The 24,221-nt window shown below is 41.5% G+C and overlaps 1 protein-coding gene across 2 annotated transcripts; it reads right to left on the bottom strand.

Moving 5' to 3' along the window:
- Positions 1–2,365: 2,365 nt before the first annotated feature.
- Positions 2,366–23,804, bottom strand: MCOLN2 (mucolipin TRP cation channel 2). 2 transcript variants are annotated; one of them, XM_030279088.4, is made up of 14 exons: positions 22,379–23,804; positions 18,942–19,101; positions 17,317–17,490; positions 13,696–13,840; positions 13,086–13,173; positions 12,859–12,955; positions 12,312–12,411; positions 10,746–10,861; positions 9,663–9,812; positions 8,250–8,351; positions 7,999–8,121; positions 5,332–5,538; positions 4,093–4,208; positions 2,366–2,848 (listed from the first exon to the last, which is right to left on the bottom strand). In XM_030279088.4, exons 1-14 carry the CDS (start codon positions 22,753–22,755, stop codon positions 2,812–2,814), a joined length of 1,992 nt encoding a protein of 663 aa, XP_030134948.4. In that variant the 5' UTR covers positions 22,756–23,804; the 3' UTR covers positions 2,366–2,811. The 2 variants fall into 2 exon arrangements, with proteins under 2 accessions (XP_030134948.4, XP_030134949.3); XM_030279089.4 differs by lacking the exon at positions 22,379–23,804 and adding an exon at positions 22,180–22,342.
- Positions 23,805–24,221: the final 417 nt, after the last annotated feature.

The raw sequence follows: 24,221 nt of genomic DNA on the forward strand, positions 1-24,221 counted from the left end.
CTGTGATCAAAGGGATCTGACCCATTGCCACTTACCTGAATCACTTGCTGAGGCCAGGCATATGTCCACATAGTGCACACCTAAGCACAGGTCTGCTCAGAGCTGAAGAACTGACTAAACAAAATCTCAGTGGAAGACCTCTTTACCACTTCTCAGAAATCCTAGTAACAATTACAGCATGAAATGTAAGTGTTAAAGCCTAGGTACCACCTTGCATGTGAACATTGTATATGAAATGTCAAACAGCCTCCATTCCAATTTTTTTTCCTGTTTTAAACAAAAAAATATAAAGACCTCAGAGTAAGAGCCCAAAAATCTTATTGACCCTGTTCCCCTCACTTGAATGCCCACCTTGAAGATGGCTTAGGAAATTCTCTTCTCTTCCTTTCCTTCCTGTTCATGTCTAATACAAGCCTCTCATTGTCTCAGCCATTTCTATTCACCTTTTGTTAAGTCCTACAAGCAATTAGCAAAAGCTTCCTATTCCCAGAGAACAAGACTATGAAAGGCAACATCCCTTTTTCAGAGCACTTTGCAGAAGTTTATGTTTCAGTTCTGCTTCCATTACTGTGCATCACCTCCTTAGCAGCTGGACTGGGACCACCTGTCAGCCAGCAACTGTGTTCAAATCTGTATTAATGTGCAGAATTCAGAGTCAACATATGCCAGATTTCCTGTTAAGTTTCACCTCTACAGAACAGAGAGCCAGTAACAGCCTCCAGCAAGTGTGTCTTATCATCATCTTCAAGAAGAAAAAAAAACCCAGAACACCAGATGGTGAAGATAAAAAGTGGTTTCTACAGCACATTAGAGACCTGCTCTAGTATGGTAGGGCTGAAGCAGCAGTCTAGTTAGAAAGCATTTCATATTATTCAAACCATAAAAAATCAATACTGGGCAAGAAAGCCTTATAATTCCATTACAGAAATTAAGTCTTAAAATCAGTTAAGAATGATTAAGTATTCTCTGCATTTCTTTTGCTGATAATGCTTTCCCTCATTCTCTAAGTGGTTCTCCCACAAACAAGTATTTATCTGAGCAATGGTTTTGGCAGGTCACATTAAGAAAGAGATGGAGCTTGAGTGAGGAGCTACAGCTGCTGCACCATGGCTCCATGTCAGCGGTACAGGAGGCACCTCACCTGCTTTTCACAGTGTCTTGGTTAGTGGTAGCAATTGCAGTAATAGCCAAAAGCTGTAGTGAGGTTAGGCCACAGCAAGCACATTGCACAGCCTGGGATGGGAAGAAAATTCACTGCCCCAAATACATCTCATCAATGGAAGCATTAAAATGTGCAGAACCTGGAATCATCAAAATCCCGACAGCAAAAAATCTGTTCTAGACACCTAGCTGCAGCCAAAGCAAGGCAAAATGGCATTCAATTTCAACACCAACAACAAAAGTTTAATTGTTTTGAAGGCAAACACTAGGCAGGAGATTAAAATAAACAAAAATTAAAAAAAGAAAAGAAAAAAAAAAGCAGAAAATACCCCTGCCACTTATCTCACTCATATCAGGGCAGCATTTTGAATTACCTTTGCCATTTGAAACACTAACAAGCCAGAACCTGCAGAGAACACCATTAGTAGTTAAGAACACACAGCAGACTGAGTCCTAGCCAGCACACTGATATAATCTACTAAAGAGTGTTTTTTTAACAGAGTAAATAGTGCAGAGACAAAAGTGGAACATCTAATATAATAGTACACTCACCCCAGGAACTGTCAGATTCCTGGAGTGTCCAGAAATATCTGGTTAACATTTATGCACTACTATCCTGGAAGTGCTTTTAAGTTCCCCAAAGTCCTCTGTTCTCATTGAATAAATTTTATAAAGAGGCAAGAGGAAAGTACAGTCTTTCTAGTTGACCATCCCAAAGACAGCTAGAAAGTCACCTGAAAAAACCAACTGCAAGGTTTAGTTGCTACATATTTTCTTCCAATTAACATGTGCTCGAAAAAGAAGTAAAATTCCATGGCACTGGTTTTGTCTGAATTTGTCCTCTGGATTATGACAACAATATAATACTGCCTCAAAAAAAAAAAAAAAGAATCTTTCCAGGAGCCTTCAGATAATGCTTGCCATGAAAGTTTTCAACTGTGTAAAGAAGTATTTAATTATAGCTAAAGGAGTAAATTTTATCTGGACACGGTATAAATCAATATTGTGGGTATAATAGAAAAGACAGCCAAAAATGATAAAAGTGCTTTTTAGTAAAGCTGTTAAAGAAAAGGCTGCACCCTGTAAGTGGTTTGTGTTAAAATGATATACAAGAGGGAAAACAACAATTACTTTTGTGCAGCATTTAGTTTTACATAAACTTAATTCAAATGTACCAAGTAAATGACAGGCTGAATGCATCAAGTTACATGATAAACTCCTCCCTTCTTGACTTCTTTTTATTTAATATTTTTAAAGACAGGATTATTTTTTAAATTATTTTTATGTAATTCTATTTCTTATTAACAACAGTTGATTCAAGGCCATTTTTCTTCCTCCTCAATGTCATTAGCAAAAAGAGCTTCCACAGCCAATGCTCAATGATCAGTCTTCTCTAACATGACAGAACTTGAGGCAAGAATACGGAATTCTTCACAGCTCTTCTCCAGACACAGCTTCTGGGTCTCCTGTTGGTCAACCAGCTGCTGTCACATGAATAGCTTTTTCCCCCCAAAACCTTAATTAGCTAAGACAAGTCTGTTCATGAGGCAGATCCAGATGGCAGGTTCCACTGCAATCTGGAGAATTATCATTCTCCATACCACTATGCTTTCTTTGCATAGATCAGTAGTGAATCTCAATGTGAAGCCATCAATTAATAAGTATCAAGTTGTCATCACTCTGTTGTCTGCAAAGAAAAAAATCACAAGTCTCCAATTAGAAAGAAATGCAATAGGAACCATCTACCCATATGAGCTCAGTTTTGATCCTTCTGTTCTCTGCTCTCTCATTTCCACATACAACTCTAACACCTGCACTGGACAACGACGCAAAACCTGCTACAGTAGCAAAAGCTCTAGATTTTCACTTCAACCACCAGGCTTGTGCCCTCAGCACTGCACAGCATATTATGGTGTCATTTATTATGCTCAAGCACACAAATATCTTTTTCTGCACAGTGACTTGCAGGTGAAACCTGAAGCTGGGCCTGGCTGGAATTCTTGTTAACAGCTGGTTTTCATGTGCCCCCAGCAGCCATTGGGATACCTGCCCATGATCATCTCTCATGTTCTTTTTTGGCTATGGGGTCCCCTTCTGCCAGGGTACACCAAAAGTATAAAAATGCATTTCACAAAAGCAACAGGATGTAAGTGGACAACTATCCTGCTGCTAAAAGGGGATTTGTTACACCAGTTGTGATTAAGTGTTCACATTTTGGTCCTTCTCCCATAGCCTGGCTTCCTTGCACAGTGCCCACAACCATTCTGTGCACATGAATGGATTATCCTGGACTGTCTAGGGACAGTGACAAGGTCCCTCCTATCTCTAACAGGGTTCCAGAGGTGTGTTATGTTGCCTCAGAAACAGAATTCAAAGAATAAGCTTTCAGACCAGCAAGCACCAGATGAGACATTCGTCTCCCACCACCTCCTTAAAAAGGACCATGCCACAATGCCTGCAACAAGACATTTACCAGTGTGTTCCCAGTATTCTGGCACATGGTATTCAGTTTGTCTCAGACACTGCATAGTTTTGGGATTAAGCACCAACCTCTGGATGAATCACCCTCTCACTTTCTGCTACTACTCCAAGCTTAGTAGTAAAGCTTTTTAGAAACAGACAACTTAAGGAAAGATTTGTTTTGCTTCAGAACCCTTGGTAGTTTCATGCTGTACTTCACAGTCCTCTCATCAGCTTCTGCATAGCAGTTTTCATAAGAGTATAACAGTTAAAACACATTTAAGCTCAGAACTGCTGCCTTTGCATCATCAGCTGACTAAAGATCTAACATGAAGTAAAAGAGGAACAACAGCATCCAAATATCAACAGGCTTAATTCTGGATACTCCAGCATTCATGAAGCAGCATTTTGCAGTGAGAAGCTAACTGTTGTACTTCTCAGGAAAACACTCATTAAAAACACCCTACTGACCTCCTGCAGCAGCAGATGAATGGAAAAGAAGTTCTGTCTTTTCTGTAGCCAGCATTGCTATGGTCTTTTAGAAATTCATGTAAATCTGTTGCTGGAAAACCACTTTGTTGGTATTTCTGAAAGAAACAGCATTTCATTTACAACACAGGAGAAGTTAACTGGACATGAAACATTCTAAAACTACCTCTAGAGTGTGACAGTTAAACCATATTATTTTGTTCAATAATTCAATATTCTATAGGAAGGAAAGAACCCATTCCCGTCCTAGAAGCACTACATAGCTTGCTTTGTTCCACTAACAATGTATGTCACAGAAAACTCACACTGTTCACAGACTCTCTTGTGTTTTGTTTGCTGCCTACAAGGCTAAACAAGTGAACTCAGGCCATAATGGTATTGACTCTTCCTTGCTCAGAGTGAGCTGCTGTGGTCACTGCAAGTGTCCTGGGCTCCTTTTCCCTAAAACCTGTAATTCTGGATTTGAAGGGTTCCAGTGTTTTTATTCAATATTGCCATGCTGAAGAAATGCTATAAAAAACACAAGTTTAGCATACTGAAACAGCTCCAAATTGATCTGTATAAAATGCTCAGAGGGAAGAGTCAGTAAAACACCATTTTGCAGATCAGACCTTCCAGTAAACTAAGAAGCCCAGACAATTAAGTTATATTTTGAGGTGCTTCAAAAGTGAAGCTCTTGCTTGGTCTGGAAGTTGTAGTTCATGTCAGAGCAGCCTTTTTTTGCTGGCCTGCATCTGACACCAGGACAAGAAAGAGATGAGAGCTGAAGGGTGTGATCCCACTGGTCACTGAGGCTACCAGGAGCACAAAGGGCAGAGAGCATTTGAGGTCAAAACAGAAGGCAATTACCGAAAATTGAGGTTCACTTTCAGACAGCCCATACTGGAAATGGATGGCATAATTTTAACTTGAACAAGAAGTAATGCACCTCTCAGAAGATATTTCCTTTTAACCACACATTTCTAAGCAGCACATTAAGGAGGCCTGGACACCTAAATGACTTTAGAGTTATCTGCTTGAACCTTTCCAAACTCCTGCCAAAGACACATCTCTGAGATGTCAGCAAACCCAGCCACCCTTCCAATTTTGCCACAGACTAAATGAAAAGATTTTAATCATCTCATCACACATCAGAAGAAACAGTAGATGGTATGGTGTTGAGTAATTAACAAGAATGAATGCAAAACTGAATAGAAGTATAACTGAAAACAAATGCTTTACCTTTATGGTGTCATAGGAGTCAGTAATGAGTGCAATAAAAAGGCTGAGGATCATGTATATAAACAGACTAATGAAGGAGTACAGATATAATCGGCTGAACATCCACACCAGGGAACTCTTCTGTTGGATTTGAGCAAATGTTGCAAACATATCATCACCATTGACCAAAGAAAACAGACATTCAGCCACTGTGTTCAGATCTTCAAACTAGAAAATGAGTACAAATTATCAGCAGAATGTAGAGATCAATCAAGACTCAAAGACTGAATTTTACTCAAAGCAGACAAAAAAGCCAACTAAGGCAATTAAATGCTACCACACTTTCCTGTACATTCAGGTCAAAATATACATCAGTAATAGAAACATGTAGAAATATCATCTTGACTAAACATGATATGTTGAGATCAGACATAAGAATATTTATTATCAAGAAATAAAACTTGTGATGTTCAACAGGCAGAACAGTCAATAACTGACCACCACAGAAAGCTACTGAATTATAAGCAATTGTGGACCTGCAGAAAAGTATAATTCCATTTCTCAAAGCACAGCTGAAGTGATTTCACAGAATCTATACAGTAAATTAGTGGCAGGATGCTGGAAGCACAACCCAAATTCTCTGGCTTCCCCACTCTGCAGCATTATTGGAGTATGGGTAATAAATCAATACTGTGTTAAGGGGCTAGAGTCAGCACATAGCCTTCAGAACTCAAATGGTCTGAACTGAATTAACAATCTGTCACTCAGAAAGCCCTCTATGAGCTGTAAGTACAAGCTATAGCTTTATTATGAAACTGTTGGAGCACACCCTGTACAAAAATCATGGTTTAATTTCAAAGATAGTCTCTTAAATGCCAAACTCCATTTCCCCAAACTGGAATGTGTCCTGAGGCTAAAACCTTTATCTACTAGGTAAGCCCACTTCCCATTTTGCTCTGCTGTTCCAAATAACTGGATTTCTTAACTATAATTTACTGGACAATATTAATTAATAGCCACATTAAAACATTGTGCATTATCAATGAACTAACACAATTGTGGGCCCATAATGACAAAAAGATGTGAAGAAGTATATGCTTGTAAGGAGACTATATTAGTGCACAAGAACAGCAGGTCTGGTTTACACCTATGGCATATTTTATTATTATTTTTTGAACTGAATTTTAAAGTCATTGTGAAACTCAGCAGAATATTATCCAGGAAGAAAGGAGGCATGGCACAGGTAATTTTTGAGCAACTCAAGTTTTGATGCACTGACACAGAGAGAGACCTGCTAAGGACTGCTCACCTGGAAGCCCCTGGACTGACATAGCACAAAATTCAGGATACCCACTCCCTCTCTCTGACTATAGTAGAGGGTGTATTTCTGTATTTTCGAGCATAAGGAGCTCTCCAGTGTTTCTGCACATCGGGGAAAACTCTTCCATCTACCAGGATGGCTCGGTGGCTGGAGAGCCCTGGGAAGCCAGCCCTGGCTGCCTGCCTTGCACAGTGCCACATTGCCTTCCTGTGGGACACTGGGGAACTGGCAGGAACAGGAATCCTCCGCAGCTCCAGCTGCTTTCCTTGACATTGACACATGACATTTAGGCAAGAGGTAGCATTTTCATAGATAAGCACGTTGTTGACTGTCCTTCCTTTGGGTCAGATAATGTACTTGTTGCAGGGAAGTTACAACAGTAATTATGCTGTGCCTTATAATGTTATAAGCAACTGAGCCTCTAATGAGGCAAAAGACCCCACTGCATCCAGCATCCCCCAGAGAAGTGTATTGTCATCAGCTGGGAACGTGCAGACTGAATACCTGCATTGCTCAAAGGAGAGGATTACAGAGAGTTGGAGCAATGCAAGCTCTGGGGGCAGAGGAAGCTGCATCAAGCTCTGCAGCATGGCTCTGTGTTACAGACACACTGCGTGCACCCAGAGATGAAGAATGAGAGCTCAGACATTTGTTAGTCATTAACAGACATTTAGAATTTGCCACGACAGGAGCCTGCCTCTGTTCAAACTGTCTCATAGAACATCTGCCAAGAGGAAAAGCAAACAAGCTTTAGGGCTGTTTTGGCTTGTGTTCTAGAATATACAAACCACCTAGAATTACTCCTGCACCCAGGCTTCCGACAAGACATACCAGGCACACAGTTTGATACTAACCTTAAGAAAACAAACAAACAAACCCACAACACACCCCCACACAGGAAGCAACAAACAAGACAAGCATTCATCCATCCCTTTATGAGTCACAATTTAGGAGCTGAAGTTTCATGGCATGGGAAAGATGTGGAAAAACAAGGCCAGAGCCAAAGAAATTTAAAAAAAAAGTTACAGGGAACAATTTAGTGCCTCTTTAAGGCAGCTGAAGTGAGATTGCCAGAAGAGGGCAGAAGAGACAGACCAATGCAGGTGGCCTGGGCAAACCATCCCCTCAGCACAAACAGCCTGGTGCTGGAGATCACACTGACTTCGAGCACACAGTAAAAGCAAGAATAGTTATTTTGTTAAAAGGAGCAGGTAGAAAGAGGTGCAGATGGAATGAAAACACTCCCATGTTCACATTACAGCTCTTAAACAGATATTTTCATTTCTGTTGGTTTGGCTAGGAGTTATACACTCATACAGAGATATTCCCATCATTACACCACAAAAGGAGGGATACTGCTGATGTACCTTCTCATGATAAGGTCCCAGGACAATCCAACCACAGAAAGTATAGCCAAGATAGATCATCCCAGCACAACAACAAAACCTTAGCACTTTTGGCAGCGACGCCTGCATAGTTAAGATGAGCACCTGCAAGTCAGAATGGAGCAAAGAAGAAGGGGGGGAAAAGCAAAAAAATTAGAGTGAGATCTGCAAAAAAAGTGACATGTATATGTACATATATGCTTTAATTTTTAGACATCTGATTCTCTCCTTACATTGTAGGTTTGAAAATATCCCAGGTATCGGATGACTCCAACCCAGACAAACAAAGTTGATGTTCCAAGTAAAATGCTGCAGACATCATAACTTGTGAGGTTCTGAGGGATCCAAACAGAGCGTGTGGTCAAGTTACAAAGCAGTAGATATTTCAGCTTGATGGCTATCCAAGTTCCAGCAGTTCAAACAAACAAAGCAGGGCAGTTTAATACTGAAAGCCTGTTGCTACATCACAAAAATCATATCAATGTGAACTGCAGTTGTTTACTGAGATCATTCAAACACAACAGTGCTGCAAATGGAAGTACACCTATGCTGATATTATTGAAATTTTGCATGAAGTGCAAAGTCTGGAAGAAAAAAAGCCCTTTGTTTGGTTGCAACACAGTTTCAAAATTAGATTGAAAAATTCAAAATTTTTGTTCAAAAAGAAGGTTTCTGTTAAGTAAAGAAGATCTTGTTCACTATTTAAAAAAACATGAGCCATCATTTACATGAAAAGTGATGCTTGGGACTACAGCCCTTTCCATGCATTTACATCTCTGAACAGGTTCTCTGCCAGCAGTTCAGAACCTGAGCATTGTTTTTACTACAACAAAATCTACTTGCACTTTACTTCAAAAAGCTAGACCTGGTTGCAGTAAGCAACAGAGCCATCTAGCTCAAGTTTTCCTACCCTCAATCCCCACCTCAACCTACAGCCAGTGATTCCCAAGTGCTTCCTCTGAATGCCACTCTGGGATCTGCCCTCTGAGCCTCAGTACACATGAAGCAGGAGCAGCACACTGCCTACTCTGTTTTTCCCAGAATACAAAGTTTTGTGAACACATTAATTGTTGACACACATCTATTGAAGATAAAATTAAAAAAAAAAAAGAAAATAAAGAAAAAGCCAACTCCAAAAGCCTCCTGAAGGGCTGCCAGCTGGACAAAGCACATTTATTTCAGCAAGCCCAGGCAGGGAGGTGAAGGATGAGCAGGTCATGCTGTCTGTGCCTATGCTTGCCAGGAAAGCAAGCTGTGACAGCTGTGTTTCCAGTCCCACAAACCATCAAGACCTTTGTTTCATTCAACTGGAGGATTTGTGGTTTCCCAGTCCTGTATGTGCTACTTCTTACAGAGAGAACCACTCAAATTGTTGGGTCTTTCTGTTAGGAACTGTCTACCCACAGGTCCCATACCAGGGATTAGGGATCTTAGTACTGTGAAAATAAGATGTTTAAATAGCTTACATGGTCTTACTGAAAGACTTCAGGGAAGAATGACTGAAAGTATTTATTAGATAAATTAGGAAATGGACTAAAATAAGCAAAGAGATGACTATTATAGCTCATTCCACCTGTCCCCAAATTAAAGCACATTACACATGGTTGTAGCAAGATTAGTATTTTAGCTGAAGTATGAAATCTTACCTTGGCTTTTATTTCCATTTTTAGGATTGACCCAATGATTGTCATCACATCACTGATAATAACCAGGACATACCACCCGTTCAGGAACTCCAGGCGATCAGCAAAGCAGACACGGCGCTTGTATTTCTCCAAGAAGAAATTCACAAATCTCTATTGACAAGCATTTAGATGTTTAGTTACAGGTCCCCTCAGATGATAAACGTGGCAATGTTCAAGTTTCACACAACCCCTTCTCCGACAGTATTGACTGGAATAGTAGTTTAAAGCTAATTCTCAATAGCAACAGAAATAAATAGGAAAATAATTAAGACAGATTTAGTACCACCTCTATGCCCAGCACAGCCCATCTGCTTTCACTTGCTCTTTTTGCTCAGGAATAAATGTGAAGTGCCTATTCCTGAGAGCAGTTTGACAGTGCCTCTGTTGAATCATGTCCTCTTGACTCTTGGTCTTGTTTCCAAGCTACAAAAAGGATATCTTGAGCCAGATAAACAAGTGTGTGTGTTTTCATATCCTACCTACCCTGGACTCTTCTTCTAATTCTCATGAGCCACACGCTTACCAAAAAAAAAAAAAAAAAAAAAAAAAAAAAAAAAAAAAAAGCCAGAATTAGACTATGTGTTGTGCTTTACATTTTCTCCAGTTAGAGCTGGCTTTGAGGGATGTTCATTAAGGCATTAATTTAGGACTAGACCTCTATGGGAATCCTACAATGAAGCCAGGGAAGAAAGATTTGTGTTTTGGAGGTGCAGGAAACCTGCTTGCAGCACAAAGACTCAGAAGTCATTTTGTCTAAAATCCTCGTGGTGGGGGCAGGGAAGAAGTCTTCTTCTTTTGCCCATTGAGAGATACAACAAAATACTTCAAATTACAGCAGTACCCAAACAGAAATATAATCCATTCACAGTTAGCAACTGTCCACCAAGATAATTACATATCCTTTCTAGATAACAGTAAGAGGGACATATTGCAACAGATTTACTCACTTTAATACTCCACATTTCAAAAGGTACCCCTTCACAAGACCAGCAGCAAAGAGGGCAGAGACCAAATAAGCATTAAGGTCATGAGCACCGTGCTTACGTTTTGTAGTCTCCAGGCAAGAACGATGGATCGTGTGCAGAGGATGAGAGAAGCCAAGCAACTTAATATGACAAATCCATCAAAGACTAGAGTATACTGAGTGTTTTTCTGCAGAACTGTAAAGACACAAGGAAATAAATGCATAAGATTAGTCTTTTCACATCTCTTTTAATGCAAGTTATGGGACATTTTATAACAATTCATGCTTAAATACTCTCACCCCACAAGCAGACAGCTCAGCAGAGAATTACATCAAGACAGTCATGGAGACTGGGCCCCAGGAATGAAAAATATGTTCAAGTTCTTCAAAATAAACCCAAAAATGGGTACATTAATATAGATATCCTCCTTTTTACCTGTCCATCTGTGCTTCCACAGTGTTACAACTGCATGTGGCAAAAGAAATTCAGATTTGGTCTGTATCAACACCATTAAATTAAAAAAAAATTCCTAACTTAGTCTGCAATAAGAAACTTGTTGGACTTTCTGTACTGTTTTCTTTTCATCCACAAATTTAAAAACCATCATGTGAATGTAAATTAGGTGTCTTCCTTTGCTTCATCAAATTAATAGTCCCTATCTTTTCCATAACACACCTTTTTAACTATATGAAAGAGGCCAACTCATTTTTGATTGTTGCAATAGCCCTTCAGCTCACCTTTATTACTGAATTATGCATGCTCCCTCAGCTGGCGATTAGACACAAAATAAACTACTCAGGAACAGGTAGTTGAAAGACAACCAGAAGAAATTACTGGACAGAGATGCAAGCCAAGGCACTTTGAGGTTATTCAGAATATTCTATAAAGTACCCCTTTAGTATGGGTACAACACGGCATTATCAGAGAAAACCTGGCTTTGCCGAGGCAAAAGGCAGGCCACTCCACCTATTTATTAATCGAGATACTATGTAGCACACTAAAAAATATTGTTCCATCACAGTCCTTTACAACAAGTCAACACATGGGAGAAGAAGTTGCATAGTCTGTCACAGCTACTGTTTCTTTAAGGGCCCTTGAGTGCACGTTCCTGAGCTGTCAGACCAAGCCTTAACACTAAAAACATGTGGCAGATGCCAGCCTTTGTTCATACACATCATTTCATCTACCAGCAGTGGCAAAAAAAAAAAAAAAGCCAATACAAATAACAAACTTTCAGAAATAGTATGCTTTAATCAGTTAGAAGAAAACAAAATTGAAAGCTGTAGGAGGCTTCAGTTGGAAATTTATTCAGTGTTAGTGGATTGAGTTATCTCGGAGCAGCACAACAATGAAAAATCTATGGAAGAAACATTCATCCTCCTTGCTCACTTGAGGTGGAGCTCACTGCTAACACACACTGGTATGCAGAGACAATCATGTCATCTCACAACACCCATACAAAAGGAATTATTTCCTAGCTCTTGATTAGCAAGAGGCAACGAATTGCATTAGGCAAGTTGATTGTTTTACAGGCAGGGGGATGAACAGGCTGGGGAATGTCTTGCTGGACAGACTGCTACAGACCAGGGAAAGCAAAGGGAGACCCATAACTGCTGTTCTGCAGACACACAGGCACCATACTTACCTGAGTTAAATATGTGCCAGTCTTTGCATTCCTGAATGTCAGTGTCACTATCAAAATAGACCTTGATTTTTCCACTGTGGGCTCTATTATTGAAAGTTATCTGAAAATACAGAGCTACATCAGAAACAGGAGTAGCAAGATCACATTCCAGAAAAATAAATCCTGCTAAGTTCCTTGGACAAAACATGTATTAATATTGTTGATCAGATAGGTTTTAAGAAAGTTGCCACCATAAATGGTGGTGCAGACGACATGTATTGCCTAGTGAGCAGTATTCCAAGAGGCCAAACTTCACACTTAGTCTTTAGATGAAGAACAATTCCTTATTCCTTTCTCAGGTTATAAAGTTACCAACTGGAATATGTTACAAAGCAACACTGTCCCATGGCAACACCATTTCAGCAGCCTTTGGGAAGGAGGGGTAAGGGCCAGGACATGCTCAGCTTTGCCCCTCCTGCAGGCCAGAAATGAGGGTGACACTTACACCTTAACCTAAGCTCTCATTGCATAGACAGGGTTGGAAGTGACACAGCCCATTTTCACTTACAGTATTTTGAAATGCATAGCAGTCAGGCAATTCACGGGCATGGATTGTCTGAAGAGCAATGCCTTTCAGCTTGAAGGAGATTTCAACCTGTATAAGCCTGGATATTTGAAAAAGTGCACAAATATATTTAAATATCACAGAAATACACACAAACCCCACAAATCAGAATCCACCATATTAATATGAAAGAACAAGTTGGAATAATTTTAATAAACCCATCATTTTACCTGTAAAATTCAAGATTGAAAAAAGAAGAATTCAGCTTCAGTTCTGCCTTCTTTCCAGTTAGTTCCTTTGGCTTTAAAAGGATACATTCTGGAAAGAAACGAGGAAAATATGTTATCATGAAAACTTCACATTGAAAGTAGCATTAAACTGAGATGGTCAGTGTATATATCAAGGCAAAACATTAATTTTGAGCAAATCTATTCAGAGGCCCAGCTAGCGGGGTCAGGAGCAGGTTTGTGTACCAACTCGTGAGCAGCCAGGGCTCGGCTCTGGGAGGCAGTAAGGGCACACACGCAGGGAAGGCACAGACTGACCAGCATCCAGAATTCCCTATTTGAACCTCCTGCACAGAGGGGGAAGAGGTGCGTTTAAGAAAAAGAACAACAAAACACCACCTCACCATCAACTACAAAGATTTGCATGTGGTTGAAGAGAACCTCTTATAATCACAGCTGTCTTTTCTAGACAGTGCTAAAAACTAAGAGGGAGATAGGCAAAAAACATGGTAATGTTCCTGTGATTGCCACACAAATAGCTATTGGTTTTAAGTTTTAGAACTGGAATTCAAGTACTCCTCAGCAAGACATTTTAAGTAGAACAGTACTGTACCTGTTTCAATAGAAACATCTATGTTCAGTGTATCATTGGAAGGAAGCATTGTGCCTCTCTTGTACTGTTGTTTACAGATTTTTAAGCCTGATTCTTCATGTTCATAACCAAGTGTTCCCAGGGATATGTTCTTTAAGTGCCTGTACTAGTTTAAAAACAAAAACAGTAGTAGAAGTTAGAGAAAGCTATCTTTTTTTGCATTAGATAGCAAACTTAAACCTCAAGGTTATATGCATCAATACAGGTTTTTAAATTTAAAAAAAAAAATCTTTACTTTCACATAAAAGTTTCCCAGTCAATTTGCAGACAAGAGGGCTGCTGGCCACTAATTAGCAGTGATCAGCATCCTGGTGACAGAGTGACCAGGAGCCCTGTGCTACTGGGCTGCCTGCAGATGATCACCCATGTGTCAGACAGCTGTTGCTTAGATGCCTGGCAGAGACTTCAGGGCAGCATTGCTGCTAACCACACACCCCCCAGGGATATCTTCACCTCATGAAAGTGACAGTTTTCACACCAACTGAAACTCCATCGTTGTACACAAGTCACAGTTCTTATCAAATCCACACCAAGATCAAGCCCAAAGCAGCTCCCCGTGTGACCACAGAAGAAGGAAGCCATGCATTCACTGTAAAACCAGCAACCAGGGTTCCCTGGTTGAGCTCGAGCAGCCTCCAAAAGTAACTTAACCTGCCTGCTTTACACGAACACAGAAGCAGCTGAAACGTGCCTGTGCTTTCTTTTTCCACTTACTCCAAAATACAGCAAAAGTCACCTTCTTCATTTGCAAGGTACACTTGAAAACGAGGACTAAAAGTGTGAGCAAATAAAGCTGTGCCAAACCAAGCATTGTCTAAACATGGATCAGCTCTGAGCAACACTGAGAACTACACTCCAGCCCAGTCCCCTCCAGACTTGCTTTCCAGCCTTGGTGTCTACTGGAAGCAAGAAACACCCTCTGATCCCCGGAGTCACACCTTCCATTCACGCACAAGTGAGACAAGCCCCGAGGGCACAGCTCTTCTGGTGACCCGAGGCTCCCCAACAGCTGATCCATGGACTAAGCATGAAGGACAGGAGATCAATGACCATGAAGGCAGCTGCCTGCCAGCTCAGTTTGCCAAGAGCTAACTGTCCAAGAGAAGCCAGACAGACCCATTGTCCTTTGGGGAAGAAGGCATAAATACATAGCAATTCCTTAGTTTTGTCATTACCTGACCTAGCAAAAGAGCTCAGGGCAGCGTACAGCAGTGGTCTGCTCTCAAGAAAGCATTTTGCTTTCTTGGAGGCCTGAAGTAAATAAATATGGGAAATCAGGCAAGGTTTCCTATTACTTAAAAATTTGTTCAACTGGCTTTGATAAAGATTTGTCCCTTTTCCTGTTTAACATGGATTTCTTTATTAAGCATCATTCACTGTCACCCCATTTCCCCCTTCCTATGGGCATTGTGGCCACTATCCCATCTCCTGAGGCACAACATCCCACCAGTCATTAACAACCACACACTGTATGTCCAGAACTGGACCTGCACCAGAAACTACCACACTTCTGTACAAAGCTCTGCCTTGCAGTGCCACTTTGAGTACAGAGTTCTGACAGCCCAGGAGTGAAGCATGGCCTCCTCACCCTGTCAGTGTGAGCTCAGAGCAAGCCACATCTGACTAAGGCAGGTCAAGTGAGTGGAAACAGCAGCTAGTCACAGCTCCTCATCCCACCGAGGACATCTCCAGATCACTGCACGCAGCAGCTGCTGCCCCAGCCCCGTGTGCTCCCAGGCTCTGCCCTCCTGACAGCACAGCACGAGGTGCTGGGCTACCCACATGCCACTTTCAAACAACACTACGAAACAATGAAAGCAAAATTCCTGTTTATAAATTTCCAAACAGCCTCAGAGCTGGCAGCAGAATCTCCTGGTCTTACAGCCTCTGCCACAGGGCAGAGCACAAGAGTAACAGCTTCACACAGCTGCTTCACATTAGCAACTTCAGCTTGAACCCAGCAGAGAAGCAAGGGAAACCTGTGTACTCTTTCAAGTGTAAATGTATGTTTGTGCTTTTGTGCTGGTGATCTGTTTGGGATCTTTTCCCCAAAGTGCTAAAATATCCCCAGTGGTATATTACACAGAGGCTGAAATTTGGTTTTTACAACTCCAGCTTTGCTGTGCACAATTACTATTTTCTGTAATGTCCTATCCTTCTGCTTCACCCACCCAACCATGCATTTCAAAAACACAAGAACGCAACCAGAACACCAAATCCCATGTCATCAAGCTGCCCATCTCAAAATTTAAAAAAAAAAAAAAAAAGCTTTGCTTTTAGGTTGGGAGTCATCTAGATTGGCTCTTCCCACAAGGCACCCTCTAAAGACAGACAAAAAAAGGCAACAGTAGTCAATGTTCACCTGAAAGCATGCTTTTTGAATTTTTACATGTGATATAAAAGTCTCAGAAATGCCACAGGACACTAAAGAACTCAGATTTCACAATTTAAATCTCCTTAAAGGATATAAGTACATTTATACCACACACAAACATTTTATGAAGAGACCTTTTTCTGATGCCTGGCTCATTCTTGAGGATATAAAGCTATTATTTCTCTACTGTCTTGTATCTCGAATTCACCTCAGCCTTAGTGCCTACAAAAGAAGGAAAGTGAAACAAAGCAAGCAAGGAAGAAAAAAAAAAAGCAAGCATGGTTTATTGCAGAAACAGTGGCAAAATGGAGAGTTCAAAGAAAGACTGAGAAAACTACTTCATCATTCATTTCTAATGCCAGGAATGAGAGTCTTAGGTCTTGTCCAGCACATTTGATCTGCTGTAGCTTCCAGGAGAGCAGCAAGCCCCCATGAGTGGACGACTGAGAGAGGTTTGGCCCTTCACAGCCCTGCAGCTCTCAGATGCTGCTGGGCACAGCTGCAGTGGCAACACTGCTTTAATCCAGGTGCCAGAGCTCATGTGCCAAGGCCAGTGAAAATGGAAGGTGGCTTAAAGCCACTTTTTATTTATCTAGTGTTAGTAATTTCTAGGTTCATCATCATTCCCAATACAAGATCATTTCATATTCCAGAGTTTTTCATCTCGTGACTTCCAAATGTATTACTGTTAAATACAAAAACATTTACAGAATTTTCATCCCAGATTTATTCACTTTTCCCTGACAGTTGTAAAGGGGCTCTTCTTTAAAATATCATTCCTAACCAGGGTGAATGCCTCTATGCTCCTAAGTACTATATTCCCTATTTTGAGGCCTCAAGCTATCACTACAAAGCTGCAATTCAGGAGAGCTGTTAAGGACATACTTTTTTAAAGCAGCACAGGTATATTGAGGCCTATAGGCCTTCAAAGTAAGACCTAAACCAAGGTTCCAGTTCATGAAGATGACCAGTTTCCAAATTTTCTGGATTTTGGTACTAAGAACTACCAGATTAAAATTCTGGTTTGAATTAATCTCCAAGAGACAAAAACTCAGCTACAACGCAAACTTGAAGACACTCCATTTACACAGATTGAGTGAAATATCAAAATGAAATCGAAGAATAGAAACAGAAAATCAGAAACTTAGCAGAAGTTTATAGCTGTAGCTTCAGCTTTAACACAGTTACAAACACACACTCACACCTACCTGATTAATAACATAAAAAATGCTATCATAAGCATCCTGTTGTGTATATATACTGCAGCTGTAGTCATCTTCATCATTTCCAGAATAGCCTTTCAGGAATAGGTGTTTAAAAGCAACAGTGTTTTCCTCTTTGAATGAGACCACCAGTTGGTTACTCAAACCAAAAAAAACAAGCTGACAAGAGGGAAAAAAAAAAAAAAATTGATTTAAATTTTGAACACCGTTCAAGCAGCAGCATTTTGGAAACAGCTTTAAATTACAATAAATACAAACCAGACAGGTGCCTGTTGCTGTAACTCTGGCAGGAGCAGAGAGCCCATTAACCCATGGCATAAGATTCCCAAAGCCAAGGTTCTCACATGCACCTCTCCTACCTCTGGCATGGCACACGATTAGAGCAATAAAAAGTCTCAGCTGCCTGACCCAGGTGCTGCTTAAGGAGGCTACAACAAGCAGGAACAGCAAACAGCAGAGTTACTGCTGAAGACTTGTGTTCCCCTGCCATTTGAATAGTCCCATTTCCACCACCACCACCAAGGAAAACATAAACAGAGCCTAGAAACTGCTTGGTTTTCCACAAGAGTTTCTTCATAGGCACAGTAGCAGGAGGATATCCCCAAGCCCTGGCCATGTGCCTGACATCTGAGCAAAACCAAGGGGTGACAAGAAAAGTCTCACGCAGCAGTCCATAAAATCTTGTGGCCTTTGAAGATCAAGCAGCAGAGCACCTCTTTGCTCACAAAGGACAGTGGGAGACTGGGGCAGCAGACAAAAAGTTGCATGTTCAGTGATTCCCCCAGAAAGGGGAGTCAGTAGGTTAGGACAGATGGCAGTACTGAACTTTTACAGAGACATGTGAAGTTGTACTTTGTGTCATCATTCACATGCAAAGTCTACTGTCCTGTCTTCGAAGGAAGAGGAACAATCCAGCACTTATATTTAGCTTCTTGCAAACTGTCAGATGTCTGTCCTGCATTTCAAAGGTTCAGAGAACATAATTTCTACCTATGTGTATGTCCCATTTTGCTTCCCTCCACATGCAATGTTAGAGAACTGTAAAATAACCAACTGCACTGTGATACCACTGCAGGTTACAAACACCCATTTCTTTGCCTCCACGTAGTATCTCAAACAGTACATGACTTTTCAAATGCATTATTTGATGACAGAAGCAAGAGAGACATCCAATTCCTGCAGCCCAGCCATCCCATCATCATCAGACACCACTGCATCTTCACAATGAACTTTAATTTTCTGATTAGATACCAGGAAATATCACTTTTGAAATAGCCCAGTGAAACTGTAATCTAAGAATGTACCAAAAATGAGTAGTGTGACAACAAGCCTGAAGATAGTGCTGAATTTAGTGGGAAGAGTAATTTGTTTTAAAGTACGTCAAAAATGGCAAAATGTCTGGTCAAACACTGCTCTAAAATTCTCCAGGAGGCTTTTATAATTTATGTTATTCTTCCCCCTTGAAACACCTTCCATAGTATTTTTCCTTTATGGACTGAAGTGGGAGGTTCAAGGCAGTAACAAGTACCCAGGGATGGTAAAGGCCCAGAAGCACAGACCTGCTTCTCTTGCACATCATTGCTACTCTAAGAGTAAAACCAGAGGATTACCTGTGTCGTAACCATAAGTATCTTCAAAATCTGCAAAGCCAATTTCCACGGTATCTGACGTCTTGCTCTGTATTTTTCACATGGGTTCATGAAGTAAAACTTCAAATCCTCTTTCAAAGCTGTCTCTTTTAGATCTAAATCTGACTGAGTCATCATATTTCTGCCACAGAAAACATATTAATTAGAAAACAACAGAATATTTTGGCAGATAATTTCCTCATTGCAATGTCACCTCAGATTACCACATGACATAAAAGGCCCAAAATAGTTTTTGGGTTATCTTATGGAAATGCAAAAATATTTTGCTGTGATCACATCATTAAAATCATTCAAACACATCTGATCATGAAAATACACCACTTAGACAAATAATTGATAGGCATTAAATAAGGGGGTCTGTAATAGAAAGAAATGTAGGCATATTATTACTCTCTTAAAAATCCATTTGAAACAAAGAGGGACCACTGTTAACATATTTGTCTGAATAACCCAAAGAAAAAAGTGTCTTTAAGATTAAACCAGAGCAGGTTTTGCACAGACTTCTGTTATGAACATGCAGCTTCAAGGGCGGAATTCATAGGCATTTATTTATTTAAATACCAGGGCATGTAAAATCAGAGGACCAAGTACAGAGGACTGTTGTTGTGTTTTAAATCACTTTAAGTTTCTCCTCTTCAACTGAATGGGACATTGAAAAAACTTTCCCCATCTCCCAATCATTTTAACCCCAGGCTATGTTCAGTGTATCATTGGAAGGAAGCATTGTGCCTCTCTTGTGCTGTTTTCCAGTGTCATACATTTTCAGAGCTTTCCTACTTCACACACAGATCAGAACACAATGTGTAATTTTTTTTTCCTCTTTACATGTTAAGAGTATCATATCTGACACCAGCTGGTTATCAGTCCCATTTACCACTGAGAATGTTGTTCCTATTATTATGAATTTTATAAAGGATAACATTTTGTCTGAGGTTCAAAACCGAAAGCATAGATTCCAAGATTTCAGATACTTGGAATACTTTTTAATTTTTACTTTTTGTGTCCTCACCTGTCTGAATTTCAGAGGTATTTAAGCTCAAACTGTAGATCACAAAGCACATTTGATTTGCTAGAACCAGCTGTCCCACAAGAAGAGAAATTTCAGTTAAAGAAGGACAGTAAGCTGACACTGTGGTGTTTCCCCAGAGGAAGTGAAAACAACAAAAATTCTATTTTAATATTAAAAGCTCAAAAGTTATCTTTCCTACACAGCCTTAAATCAATCTTTCATGAAGATGATGAGAGGCAGGATGATTTTGGTTTTTCAAGCAGGAAAAACATGGGAAGTTTCCAAGAAAGAGAAACTGTGGGCAACATCCCTATTTAAACTTATAATAAAAACATACTGTAACAGTAATATCCAAGATACAAAAACTTTCAAAGATGCAAACACACCTGACAGAAGAGCATGTGATAATTGCAGCTGTGAGCACTGATTAAGCAAACTGGTACCATACATGCTTCAGTCCTGCACTGACACCAAAGACACCACTGCTCCTGTACCAGCCTCTCTCCAACAGGCAGAAGACTTGTGTGGGCACATAGTGAACAAGAGCTAACCCAGAGCGAAAGTGATAGGAGGAGGTGGGAAAGAAAGAGGAAACAGAACAGCCAAATCCAGTCACATTTTAAAGCATGAAGGTATGACATAAGAACCACTCCCAAGGCTTCAGTAAAATCCTTCCCTAAGCCTCCAGTAAAAGCATATCAGAAGTGACAAATCTTTAAAAATAAAAAACCAACTATACAAAAACAGGTCAAAACCACCACAAATCAAACAGCAAACTTTATAAATTTTTTTTTTACTATTCAAATACAAAGCATGAAAAACATAATGGTTTACTCCAAAGAAGTGTGTCAAGACCTTACAGCTACTCCAAAAACTTGATATTGATTAATAACAGCACTTTCCCCTTTACACAACTCTCCTTTGTGGCTAGACATTATTTTCATTAATGTCTTTAGCTCCCTTTATTAATTAACTGTAAAAAATATGAGCAGGAAATTTGTCAAAGAAAGCAACACATTTTTTTGGCTTAAAAGAGAGATTGAAGATTCAAGCCTGTATCAGTGTTGGACTGTGTCTTCCAAGTAAAAAAAACAGGAATTCTCTGGTGTAGTACTTAAGAAAGAATTCATTTTTGAACAGGTGAAACAAGTAACAGGGTAACTGGTGAAATAGATCAACTGGTTTTGAATTAATTCATTTCTAGGATAGATTAAAAATTACATCTAAATAGATCACATTAAATCAGCAGAATTATAACCTTCAACCAAAGCACTGAAGTTTAAAAGCTCCAAGAGATTATCAGTGACCTACCATATTTAAAACAAACCATCTAATTCTACCACATGGTCATTACCCTAATAATCTAAACCTTCGAAACAAAGTACCCAGCGCAAGACAGAGCAATGAAGCAATTAAATTGTGACACATTAATGTAATTAACACCACTCAATGGGTTTCCATAGTGTGTTTTGTGAAGCACTGACACAATGAAATTTTTTGTTAATGAAGACTAACTGCATAATGCATGCTTAGGTGCACATCCATGCGTCATGTGGCTCACATATCATAACTGTAACTAACTCGTTTCTAAAAGCTGCACTGCTGTAACCAACAGTTCATCACTGTAGCTGGTAGGACAGTCTCGTTCAGCTGTTTTGTAGCAAGGCGTTTTAGAGCTCAACATTACATTCAAGAAAGAGGTTTCAACAGTAAGGACTACAATTTACAGCTACCTACTCATGAAATATACTTGTAGTCGTTAGCTCTTCACCCAGCAGAAAAAGCACCATTGAATCAAGTGGCTAAAGTGTGCTTAGTAAGTGAGCACAGTCACTTTCTTTAATGAGTAACTCACTAGTACAGCGTCCATTCAGAGCTCCGTATCTGCTTGAGCTCTGTCTCCTGGACAGGTATTAACGAGAGCCCTGGGGTCCTCAGGGGGCAAGAAGGTGGAAAAAAACCCGGGAAAAAAAAGCCATGATTGAGTTGAGATCTACATGTCAGCCCGGGCAACCCCAGCTTCACCTTCCCGAGAGTGCGGCAGCGCCTCACTCTCAGAAACGGAGGGGAAAGCGCTGCCGGCCGGGCCGACACGGACCGCAGCCCGCGGCTGCCGCGGGAGGAGCGGCCGCAGCGGGGCACGCCCGGAGCGCTCGGCCGCGGCAGCTCCGTGCGGCGGGCAGCACCTACCTGTGGGCAGCCCGAGACACGGGCAGCCGCGCCCCTGCGCCCGCTGCCCGCCCGCGGCAGCGCCTCCCGAGCGGCTCCCCCGTGCCCCCGGTGCCCCCGCGCCCGCCGCCGGAGGAGCGCCCTGAGCCCGCTGCCGGGCGCGCTGACCCGCGGGCCCGGCACCGCGCCCACCCCGGCTCAGCCCCGCCGCTTCCCTCACCCGCTGGCGGCGGCCCGCCCGCCGGGGAGGGACTTGAGGGGGATCTCCATGGGCCGCGGGGTTCGGCCGCCGCCCGGACGGGGCAGGACTGCGGCGGAGCAGCCCGGGCCCCGCAGTCCGCCCCCCGCCTTTATGGGCCCGGCGGGGGAAGGAGGGCGCCCGCCGCCCACGTGCGCTGCAGCTCCCGCGGCCCCTGCCCCGAGCGGGCTCTGCCCACCGGAGAAAGGCTCGCTGCTCTCCGGCACATGCTGCGACTCTTGGGGATGTCCCGAGCGGGGCTGCTGTGGCACTTGGGGATGTCCTGTGCAGGGCTGAGGGTTGGACTGGATCATCCTGGTGGGTCCCCTCCAACTCAACATAATCTCTGATTCTGTCATAACAGTGGTTGCCTTACTGCTAGCTAGTAGTTGTAGGCATGGCAATAACGTGCAGGGAAGACTGCAGGTGAGATTAGCTACTACAGAGTTGGTTTTCTTGCAGGTCAAGAGGTATTTAGTTCCTCAGAGGATGTGGTTTAATGCAGTTACTCCAAACTAGGGTGTTCAAAACAGAATGTGGACTCATAAGAGGCATCATTGCAGCAACTGAGCTCTCTACCTGCCCACACAGTGGGCATGGGCAGCACAGGATTCTTACATAATGCTCTCAGATGATGCTGCGGTTGTGGTCACACTGTAAGGGAGAAGAAGGAACAAATATCCATACACAGTTTCTCAACATTAGCTGCAAGAGCACTGTGTCAGCTCATGCATGAAAGTTTTCTCAAGGCTTCCTCTGGCATTAGTTACTGCTTGAGGCAGGAAGATGCTCCTCACAGGTGCAGCCACAAGTTTTGTTTTTTACAGTGTCTGTGTTTTCCTACCTCTTGTTTCCATTCCTGTCCTCCCATCTGCCAGCTAAATTATGCCTTTACACATTTTAAGACTGGATAGGTATGAGCACATCTGAATTTAATTTCTTACTCTTTTGTATACACACTGTTTACCTTCTCTCAAGAATGTGCTTCAATCCAACATGGAAACTGGTACTGGAAACAAGTAAGCCCATCACCTCTTCCTCTCAGTGTAACTTCATTATGTTAAAAGATCCGGGCTCTGCTGAAAACAAGAAGTTCTCCCTAACTGTATATGCAAAACATTGGCATTGAAATAAGCCTTGGTAGGAAAACAGCTGCTGCCCAGTACAGCACTGTGTGACTTATTTTCATGAGGAAGTACTGACTATTGGTATGTTCAGGTGACTTCCCAGAGCCCAGTGAGAATCAGAACAAAGAAAATCTCTTACCCTTCACAGCATCTCGGTCAGGGCTGAAAGCTGTTTTCCTTAGGAGGGCATATTTAAGCATGAGTTTATCAGATGCTTTATCTGCTTCTTTCTTCTCCCCAGCTGCATTTTACACTTCTATCTGTGCCTGCTTGATTGTATCAGCATAAAGATACCGATGTCTCCAGGATGCAGCTTTGTATGTGCTACCAGCATTGCTAATGCTGAGATCACTGATACTCTCAAGTCACAAGGGTTTTTTTAGAATAAGATCATTGTCACATATCTTGGCTCTGCAGGGCCATAACCAGCACATCATATGTTGATAAGATTTAAAAGTCTCACCACACACACAACAGCAGCAGTCACAGATCTGGCAGAGCTGTACTTCATCTCAAATGCAGCCAGCAGGCCAGAAAACACAGCATTGGCTGGCTTCTTCTCAGGTAAGCAAAATATGCAGATGACCTTAAATACCAAGGATCACACAGGTCAGAAACCTGGACAAGCAAGCACTTAGACTGCCAGCAGTAGCACAAAGATGAACAATGTGAGTTTGAGTGTCAGCTTTTTTCTTTAA

The sequence above is a fragment of the Taeniopygia guttata genome, chromosome 8 (genome assembly GCF_048771995.1).
Source record: "Taeniopygia guttata chromosome 8, bTaeGut7.mat, whole genome shotgun sequence".
NCBI lineage: Eukaryota > Metazoa > Chordata > Aves > Passeriformes > Estrildidae > Taeniopygia > Taeniopygia guttata.

Coding starts and splice junctions, on each gene's coding strand:
- MCOLN2 (XM_030279088.4), bottom strand. CDS start 22,755: ATGACAGAATCAGAGATTATGTTGAGTTGGAGGGGACCCACCAGGATG. Junction 10,862..12,311: donor CTGGCACATATTTAACTCAG/GTAAGTATGGTG, acceptor GTGTCTTTACAG/TTCTGCAGAAAAACACTCAG. Junction 9,813..10,745: donor TTGCCTGGAGACTACAAAAC/GTAAGCACGGTG, acceptor GCTTGTCAATAG/AGATTTGTGAATTTCTTCTT.